This window comes from Heloderma suspectum, chromosome 2 (genome assembly GCF_057233095.1).
Source record: "Heloderma suspectum isolate Gila_16-S chromosome 2, 16-S_ref, whole genome shotgun sequence".
NCBI lineage: Eukaryota > Metazoa > Chordata > Lepidosauria > Squamata > Helodermatidae > Heloderma > Heloderma suspectum.
The window spans coordinates 370,232,886-370,243,240 of NC_139459.1; the positions used below are offsets into that span (position 1 = coordinate 370,232,886).

The following is a 10,355-nucleotide window of genomic DNA, read 5'->3' on the forward strand; positions in this document are numbered from 1 at the left end:
GAGGTATTTAAGTGGGGGGCAGGGGGAGCCATCTAGCAGAGATGCTGCAGTTGCATCCTGCACTCTGAAGCCTGCCCTGAGTGAGGAGTTGGACTAGATGATCTCCAAGTTCCCCTCCAATTCTAAAATTCTATTATTCGGATCATTTATATTTTTATCTGCATGGTGCCTCTTCTCTATCCTCCATCAGATCCCTCCTCAAAACTCGCCTTTTCTTTCAACTCTTCAGTTTAACCCCTTTCCCTTTTCCTTCTGTCATACAACTAGTTAAAAAAATAGATTGTAAGAGCCTTGCAAGCAGAGACCTATATTTTTTCCTTTCTTCCTATAAATCCTGTAAAGCACCAGGTACATTGATAGAAATAAGTAAGAAGGCTAACCCCAGGAGCAGTAATGAAGAACAATGGCTTCTCTGTGAGGTTTGATTATAGGAACCTTTGTCGGCAAGGTGATGTCTCTGCTTCTTACTGTGCTGTCTAGGTTGGCCATAGCTTTCCTCCCAAGGAGCGAGCATCTTTTAATTTCATGGCTACAGTCACCGTCTGCAGTGATCTTGGAGCCCAAGAAAGTAAAATCTGTCACTGCTTCCATTTCTTCCCCGTCTCTATGCCAGGAAGTGATGCAGCCAGATGCCATGATCTTTGTTTTTTTTAATGTTGAGTTTCAAGCCAGCTTTTGCACTCTCCACTTTCACCCTCAACAAGAGGCTCTTGAGATCCTCTTCGCTTTCTGCCATTAGGGTGGTATCGTCTGCATATCGGAGGTTGTTGATAATTCTCCCGGCAATCTTAATTCCGACCTCTGATTCATCCAACCCGGCATTTCTCATGACGTACTCTGCGTATAAGTTAAATAAGCAGGGTGACAATATGCAGCCTTGTCGTACTCCTTTCCCAATTTTGAACCAATCGGTTGTTCCATGTCTGGTTCTTACTGTTGCTTCTTGACCGTCGTACAGGTTTCTCAGGAGACAGGTAAGGTGGTCTGGCACTCCCATCACTTTAAGAATTTGCCACAGTTTGTTGTGATCCACACAATCAAAGGCTTTAGCGTAGTCAATGAAGCAGAAATAGACGTTTTTCTGGAATTCTCTTGCTTTCTCCATGATCCAGCGAATGTTGGTGATTTGATCTCTAGTTCCTCTGCCTCTTCGAAACCCAGCTTGTACTTCCGGTAGTTCTCGGTTTGCATACTGCTGAAGCCTAGCTTGTAGGATTTTGAGCATAACCTTGCTGGCATGTGAAATGAGCACAATTGTGCAGTAGTTTGAACACTCTTTGGCGTTGCCCTTCTTTGGAATTGGAATGTAAACTGACCTTTTCCAGTCTTGCAGCCATTGTTGAGTGTTCCAAATTTGTTGGCATATTGAATGCAGCACTTTAACAGCATCATCTTTTAGGATTTTAAATAGCTCAGCTGGAATACCGTCATCTCCGCTAGCTTTGTTGTTAGTAATGCTTCCTAAGGCCCACTTGACTTCACTCTCTAGGATGTCCGGCTCAAGTTCAGTGACCGCACTCTCATGGCTATCAGGGACATTCAGATCTTTCCTGTATAGTTCTTCTGTGTATTCTTTCCACCTCTTCTTAATCTCAGCTGCTTCTGTTAGGTCCCTGCCTTCTTTGTCCTTTATCATGCCCGTCTTTGCACAAAACGTTCCCTTGAGATCTCCGATTTTCTTGAAGAGATCTCTAGTCTTTCCCATTCTGTTGTTTTCCTCGATTTCTTTGCATTGTTCATTTAAGAAGGCCTTCTTGTCTCTCCTTGCTATTCTCTGGAACTCTGCATTCAGTTGGATATATCTTCCCCTTTCTCCCTTGCTTTTCGCTTCCCTTCTTTCCTCAGCTACTTGTAAAGCCTCATCAGACAGCCACTTGGCTTTCTTGCATTTCTTTTTCTTTGGGATGGATTTCGTTGCTGCCTCCTGAACAATGTTATGGACCTCTGTCCATAGTTCCTCAGGCACTCTGTCTATCAGGTCTAATCCCTGAAATCTATTCCTCACCTCCACTGTGTATTCATAAGGGATATGATTTAGGTCATACCTGAATGGTTTAGTGGCTTTCCCTACGTTCTTCAATTTAAGCCGAAATTTTGCAACAAGAAGCTCATGATCTGAGCCACAGTCAGCTCCAGGTCTTGTTTTGACTGACTGTATAGAGCTTCTCCATCTTTGGCTGCAAAGGACATAATCAATCTGATTTCGATATTAACCATCTGGTGATGTCCATGTGTAGAGTCGTCTCTTGTGCTGTTGGAAAAGAGTGTTTGCTATGATCAGCATGTTCTCTTGGCAAAACTCTATTAGCCTTTGTCCTGCTTCATTTTGTACACCAAGGCCATGCCTGCCTGTTATCCCGGTGATTTCTTGACTTCCTACTTTAGCATTCCAATCCCCTATGATGAAGAGGACATCTTTTTTTGGTGTTAGTTCTAGAAGGTGTTGTAGGTCTTCATAGAACCGATCAACCTCAGCTTCTTCGGCATCAGTGGTTGGGGCATAGAGTTGAATTACTGTGATGTTGAATGGTTTGCCTTGGATTCGTACTGAGATCATTCTATCGTTTTTAAGATTGTACCCCAGTACTGCTTTTCCCACCCTTTTGTTGACTATGAGTGCTACTCCATTTCTTCTAAGGGATTCTTGCCCACAATAGTAGATATGATGGTCACCTGAATTAAATTCGCCCATGCCTGTCCATTTTAGTTCGCTGATTCCCAAGATGTCGATGTTCAATCTTGCCATCTCATGTTTGACCACCTCCAACTTACCTTGATTCATTGATCTGACATTCCAGGTTCCTAAACAATATTGTTCTTTACAGCATCGGATTTTCTTTTCACCACCAGACACATCCACAGCTGAGTGTCCTTTCAGCTTTGGCCCAGCCGCTTCACTCTTTCTGGTGCTACTTGGAAATGCCCTCTGCTCTTCCCCAGTAGCATATTGGACACCTTCCGACCTGAGGGGCTCATCTTCCGGTGTCATCTCTTTTAGCCTTGTGATACGTTCCATGGGGTTTTCTTGGCAAGAATACTGGAGTGGGTTGCCATTTCCTTCTCCAGTGGACCACATTTTGTCAGAACTCTCTGCCATGACCTGTCCATCTTGGGTGGCCCTGCACGGCATAGCTTATGGCTTCACTGAGTTATGCAAGCCCCTTCGCCACAACAAGGCAGTAATCCATGAAGGGGCTTTCTTTCAGTTTATTCAGTTTATTCTTTCTTTCAGTTTATCCAGGACTAAATACTATTTGGGTTCTTCTCTTCTAGAACAGCCTCCTCCAGTAGCCATTCCATTGCTTAACAACTATGGTAATGTTATGTATGCATTTCTGTTTATTTTCCTCTTCCCTCCCGCTCCCTTTTCCCTTTTGTATCATGTCTTATTAGAGTCTATTAACCAGACTGTGAGCTATTATGGGAGGGAAGCACCTATTCTATGCACAGCACTTTACACACACTGCATTCCTATGAAGGTCTGCCCGGAAGCTCAGCGGGGCTTGCTCCCAGCTGTGTCTGTATAGAAGTGCATCCTGAAACACTTAAATTGTTGAATGTATTACACTTTTATCTCCCCCAAGTACTTCAGAGCAGCATACACGATGTCCCCATGCAGCCATTTTGTCCTCACAACAACCCTGTGGGGTAAGTTAGGCCGGCCGTGAGTGACTGGCCCAAGATCACAAAGTGAGCTTTGTGGTTGAGTGGGGATTTGAGCCAGGGCCTCTCCAGACCTAGTCCAACACTCTAACCATTGTCTCTATGAGGCCAGAAGGTGACATATGCATATTTATATAAATTGCACTACACACTATTAGCATTATCATCATATTTGCATCCATTCACCTAGAGACCTTGCTAAGTTCATCTGATAAACATTTTGTCTACCTTCATAATCCCATCCGGAAGGCACCTCTGCTAATTTCCTCATCCTGGACCCTTTGTCAAATTTAACAAGGCCTGCATATGGTGTCATGGTGCAACTATGGTATCTATTAACAGAGGGGATTTTGAAAAGAATTGCAACATCACAAGTATCCTGTTTCAAATCCCCCCCCCTCCCAGGGCCAATGGTATCAAATTACATAGATGCAATGATACAAATTTAGCATCAGAGATGTAGGGATGTTAGTCTGTTGCAGCAAAAACAATGCAGATACTTACAGCAAAAATAACACATAGCCTTGTAGCGCAAAAACAACCCAGTCATGTAGCAAAAACAACACAGAGTCTTGTGACACCTTAAACACTAACAGCCACAAAAGCTTATGCCAAAATAAATTTGTCAGTCTTTAAGGTGACACAAGACTCTGTGTTGTTTTTGTGGCAAGAGACTAACACGGCTACCCTCTGGAAATCATTACGCAGCCTTGTGGCACCTTAAAGGCTAACAAATTACGGAGGGGAAAGTAATACTTAAAAAAAAAAACCTTGTGCCTACCACAATAGGTGGAGGAAGCACAGATATACATAAGAAACATTCCTATGAGATGTTCCTGTGGGAGATCTGGGTCCAAAGTGAATTGAACTGGAAGATGACTGGGGGTGTTAGACTGGCAGCACCTTGTTCACAACACAGTTTAGCCCCGTCACTCTGCACCACATTTGCCTTTTTAAAATCCCACTTCCGCTGAACCGCACATAACTCACAGCACACTGAGCCCCGGTGCACTGATCTGTCAGCCCCACCCGCTCAGGTGAGCATCGTCCTGTTGTTCTGGCAGTTTCCTCCAAATGAGGGGAGGCAGGGCCAGAACAGGAAGAGGCCCCCGCTAATTTATATTCCCCCACCTCCCCACAACACCATGTATAGGTATATCTAGGCCTCTCTAGGAACCAGAGCATGTACAGTGTAACCCTTAGTGTGCTTTGCAGGGAAACAGACAGAGCTCTACATGTCTATCAGCACAACCCTGTACCTCAGCCTCTCCCAACGTAGGGCACTGCAGTTGTGCTGGACTACAACTCCCATTATTATCAGCCAGCATGCTGGATAGGGATAATGGGAGTTGTAGTCCAGCACATCTGCAGCACACTAGGGCCAGGGTAGTCACTGTACATGTTTTATACCCATTTAAACTTTGATATAGGCTTTAAGAAATGAACTGTGATTTGCTGAACTGCCAGTGTGACACTGTAGTGGTAATATAATTTTTATCGTGTATTATGGTGGCTGTGCTATGATGGTATTTAAATTGTCTTTTTTCTGTGCACCTCTTTGAGCACCATGTATCTGTGGGGAATGCAGCATATAAATAAACTGACTATGTCTACTCAGAAGGAAGTCCTATTGAGTTCATTGGGGCTGCTCCCAGTCAAAAGGCAGAAATTGTATTACTTGGACTTGGAGGTGAGGAGAGATTGTCCTGAATAGCCCCTTTGGGCTATTCTTTGTTGGGGTTTTTCATCTAGTGAAGACTGGTGTTTGTTTCAAGGTTTCGGTTTACAGAATGCCTAGCTTGACCCCTCCCTGTTCATTTTATGCATTTAGATACTGTCCTTCAACGGATTTTTCCCCAGAGTGGTTCATAACATTTTAATGTTTGCTCGATGTGTTTGTCTTTATGCCACACTAATCTTTATCATTTAATTTGTTATTCCTTTATTGTACTGCTGTTGTTAAATGCCTTGGAAGGAGCTGTGGGATAGAACAATGGGATATCATTTTTCCCTGAAATCAATACATAAGGATAAAGATGTGGTCAGGAATTTTGGGTGACAGCATCAGCAGAAAACCACTGCATCTGCCAGTGGTTTGGCTGGGACTCTTGATAAAACCAAGTCCAGCGTTTTGGACTAATGGTTACCTAGTTGTTCCTCCAATGGCTTCCTAGTTGTTTCAGGGCTCAATTCAAGATGCCAGTATTAAACTTTACAGCCCTTCCTCTGTGTCTTCACTTTGGTTTTTTGTTTCTTTGATACGCTTCTGTTGATTTTGGATTTTTGTTTTTATGATGTTGGTATTTTCTGATGGCTGTTTAATGCATTTGGTGGATTTGGTGTTAATGTATCTATATTTTATTGTTTCCTTGAGTTTCTTCTTTGAAAACAAAAGTAAGATAGAAATCTATTTAAATAAATTGTTGAAATACATGGCAGAGGACCAGGACATCCTAAGGCCCAGTTGTAGTTCAGGGCTTACTCTATAAATATCCCCGACTGAGCTTAACACATCAGAGGCTACCAGGGCTTAGCACTGCCCTTTGTTCTCTTGCTACACTGTAAAGTAACAATGGCAGTGCTCCTGTGCACGTGCAGTGTACCTCACACACCAGAACATAGCTAGGATTAAGACACATGAAGGCCAAAGAGGGGCTGCCAAATTTCTTTCCTAGCAGTGCTCCTGTGCCTACCACAGCTGCACGACAGACATTTAAGCAGGGGAAAACCCTTCACCTGCTGAACTTCTGCTTATCACATCAGGTCACGCTATTTTTAAAGGGACTGAAGCCCTGTCTGGCAGTATGGAAAACAGAAAATTGCTTTATACAGAGTCAAGCCATTGGTCCATCTAGCCCAGTATTGTCTACACTGACTGGCGGCAACTCTCCAGGGTCTCTCCTAACCCTACCTTCCTGGAGACCTTCTGCATGCAAAGGTAGGGAACACACTCTGCATATGCTCAGAGGGCCTCCACTCCTGGCCCTACCGGGAGATGCCAGGGATTGAACCTGGGATCTTCTACATGCAAAGCAGGCGCTCTACCACTCAAATACAACCACTCCCCAAGGGAATGCACTCTGCATGCGCTCAGAGGGCCTCCACTCCTGGCCCTACCGGGAGATGCCAGGGATTGAACCTGGGATCTTCTACATGCAAAGCAGGCGCTCTACCACTCAAAATACAACCACTCCCCAAGGGAATGCACTCTGCATGCGCTCAGAGGGCCTCCACTCACCCTTTACATGTCTGCCTGCCAAATGAGAAAGACACAGGATTGCGGCCGGATGAAGAAGAAGATAAAAAAACACACACCCCTCTAGGATCCTGGAACCTCATCTGTGTCCGTAGCTCCGGTTTTGTATATGTCGCTTCTCCCAGACAGAATCACCGTTCCTGCAATCAGCTGTGATGTTCTAAGGGTTAAACTGTCGAATTAGGAGTCCTAGAGAGGACCGGAAGTAATAAGTGCCGGGGGAATGCAAATCCTGCAGCATTTCTCGGCTCCCCCGCCCCTCCCCCGCGGGCTTGTGATAGTCTGAGAACTTCAGATGTTTAGAAGGGTTTGCATGAGGACGCAGATAGAGCTGCAGGGGCTCACAGAAGGGTCAAAGATGTGATGTTCCTTTTCCAAGTTAATGAGGACCGCAGTTTGTTCTTTTTAATGTTATTCTTTTGCCTTGGCCAGTATTCTGTGGTGCAGCTAGGGTTGGCCTTGGGGCAAATGTCCAGGGACCCATAGCCCACGGGGGGGGGGGGGCAAGTAAGCACCCAGAGAGTGGCAAGTGCAGCAGCAAACTCCATTTTCTTCCTACAGCCACGACGACGGTGCTACAATTGAAGGGTTCAAAAAGCAAAACTGCACATGCTCAGAGAGGGTTTTCTTTTTGTAAAAACCGTTTTGTTGTTGCTGTTGTATTTCTAATATATCAGGAACGTGGAAGCAGTTTAGAGAACGGTTATTCCGGTGCTTCACAACTGAAATAATGCACATGACCATCTAAAGGGGGGCCATAAGGCAATTTAGGGCGCAACCCATCCTCTCTGCTTGGAAGCCCACGAACTCAGAGTCTTCTGAGATTCTTATGCGGTGCCAGGCTCAACCTGGCAGGGTAGGAGGAGCAGCAGAGGCTATCTTTGCCTCCCCCTCCTCCTATCCCCTTCATTTTTGCTAGGCAGGTTTTTCAGCCCGTCTATCAAGGGTGCTTTGGAGTGGGAGGGAAGGAGGCTGGAGGAGACTTAGGATAAATCATATCCTGGCCTCTCAGGTCCCCTCCTCACCCACTGGAATGCCCCCTATCCCCCCTCTCCAAGGTCAATTTTCTGACCTCGGAGAGGCAGCTGGCGCAGTTCTCTCCACGCCAGTTGCAAGGATCAGATCTTCGATGCCTCCTGAGATTGGAGCACTGTCTGAAGGGGTTTTCTGAGCTATCTGGTCCCTGGGGCACTTGCCCAGGGACCATAGGATTGCTCCCTCAAGTCTGGGATCTAAAATTACCTAGCTGCACCACTGAAAACACACACAATGACTGTCTGTTGCTGCAGGTCTCTAGAGAACAGCCCTGTGGATACAGATATAGCAGGCTGTGTTGTGCTCCTGCAAGAGGGAGGGAATTAAGCATCCAGGCCTGTGAAGACATAGTTCATTCTGAGAATCCTAGAATTATGAAGTTCGAAGGGGCCTTGGAGTTCATTTAGTCCAACTCCCTGCTGAGTGCAAAGATCTTGCACCTACAGCATCCCTGACCAATAAGCCATCCAACGTTTGCTTCCGACGAAGGAGAGCCCACCACTTCCCAAGAGACTGTTCCACTCTTGGACAGTTTTTACTGCTAAGATATTTCTCCTAAGGTTTAGCTAAAATCTGCTTCCCTGCCATTTCCACCTATTCTCTCTTGGCTGCCAGCTGTCATGGCATCTTCCTCCACTCTGCCTCCAGTAAAAACAGGCTGCCGGATGCAGAGATACCATGAAGAATGGGAAAGGGGTTTGCTTGGTAATGCAAAGTGCCGGACGGTGCTTTGAGAGCTCACTGTGGCATATGCCAACAGGGACATCCCTGTTTTGCATGGCAGCGTGTGCGATGTGAAACAGCATGTGGCTGGAGAGGGTCACCATCATAGCGTACAGCTAAGTGACCAAACTCAAGCCATATCCAAGTTTCTAAGTACTGAGGGTTCATTAGTGAGCGTATGTACACCAGTTGCTGGGGAACATGGGTGGGAGGGTGCAGTTGTGTTCATGTTCTGTTGGCGGGTTCCTGGTCAACAGCTGGTTGGCCACTGTTTGAACAGAATGCTGGACTAGATGGACCCTTGGTCTGATCCAGCAGGAATCTTCTTACGTTTTTATGTTCTTAATAAGGTCAAGTCTCTCTCCATTGTACCAATTAAATTGGGTAGGGAACCTGAGGCTTGGGGACCAAATCTGGCCCTCCTAGGGTCCCAAGTGGATCCTCTGGGGTTCTCCAGATGGCCTCCCCCTTCTCCATCGTCTCTACCCCAACCACTAGTTATTTGGTTGTTTCCTGGCATTTATGCTTCCTAAAAGATGGAAATGCCTTTCACCCTTCTCTCCCCTTTGCCTTCAGCACTGGAATGCGGCCCCCCAGAGTTCCTCTGAAATTGAATTTGGCCCTTTAGCTGAAAGAGGTTCCACACTCTTGAATTAAATGAACGAGTACTGCACTGTGCGAAGGACTGCTGGAACCAATTCCAACCTTCCTGCAAGGCAGGACTGCGCCGGAACGAATTCCAACTCTCCTGCAAAATAGGACTGGCCAAACATGGCCTTCCAGTCCCGCAAAACACCCAGTAGCCACCCTCTTAGGCCAAGAGGCACTGAAATTAGCACTGAGGTTATGCAGAGAAATCATAGCAACTAAATGTTGGATAAAGGTTTATTATTAAATAAAAGGGTAGAGGGAAAGGGAAGAATGGAAGTAGCAAGTTGAACAAGAGGGTACAACGCCAAATTACTAAACATACAGACAGCTTTATGAATGCACACCCAAGCAAAATAATAAAGCTACCTGGCCTATCCTTAACATACCTAAGTATGGGTCTCCCAGGATAGCAACCAGCCGTCTGCAGGTCCAGAAGAACCAGGATGAAGGGAGACCCCATGCCCCTCAGCCCTCTTCTCAAGCCCAGCCCTAGTAACCCAGGGCAGTTTTTCCTTTAGGCAATGACTGGCTCAGCCCCTGCGTGGGCCACCCTGGCCTTCGAGGAGACTGGAACTCCCCACCAACTCTAGCTGTTGTCACCCCGCAATTGGCAGGGGCTGCGCCTGGCCTTGAGCAGAGGGTAAGGAGCCTCTAGATAACACACAATTCCAGGTGGCTGCATTAGACAGGATCACATGGCCTAATCTCAGGACGGCAAACAGGCCGTCATTCTTGACATGCTGCATGCGTGAAAAGTGTCAAGAAATATTAGTCCTTTTTTTCTTTCCAGGTTACCAATATAAGTCAACAGGGCCGGCACCCTCGGGCAGCTGCAAGGGCCCACTGGCACTGCAGCCTGTTTTGACTCTCCTGTCTGCCTGTTCCCCAAGCCATGGGCTGACCTGGTGGCGGCAGCAGCCGAGTCTAGGGGGGCCGCTAGCCACTTAAAATCTCCCACAATGCCGGATGCGGTGCCAGTCCAGGGCATTGTGGGAAATTAAAAGGGTGGCTGGCTTCCCAGATGCCG

At 46.3% G+C, this 10,355-nt stretch overlaps 1 protein-coding gene across 6 annotated transcripts in view; it reads right to left on the reverse strand.

Moving 5' to 3' along the window:
- The window catches only part of LOC146356039 (uncharacterized), a 28,276-nt gene extending 21,171 nt beyond the window's left edge, over positions 1-7,105 (reverse strand). For 3 of the 6 annotated variants that reach the window (XM_084831410.1, XM_084831405.1, XM_084831406.1), the window contains exon 1: positions 6,979-7,105. In XM_084831410.1, the coding sequence (XP_084687536.1) occupies positions 6,979-7,002 (24 nt within the window). In that variant the 5' untranslated portion in view covers positions 7,003-7,105. Of the gene's footprint in view, positions 1-4,653; positions 4,959-6,901 lie in introns of those variants that run through there. The other 3 variants (XM_084831408.1, XM_084831409.1, XM_084831407.1) reach the window with 3 other exon arrangements.
- Between the last annotated feature and the right edge of the window lie 3,250 nt (positions 7,106-10,355).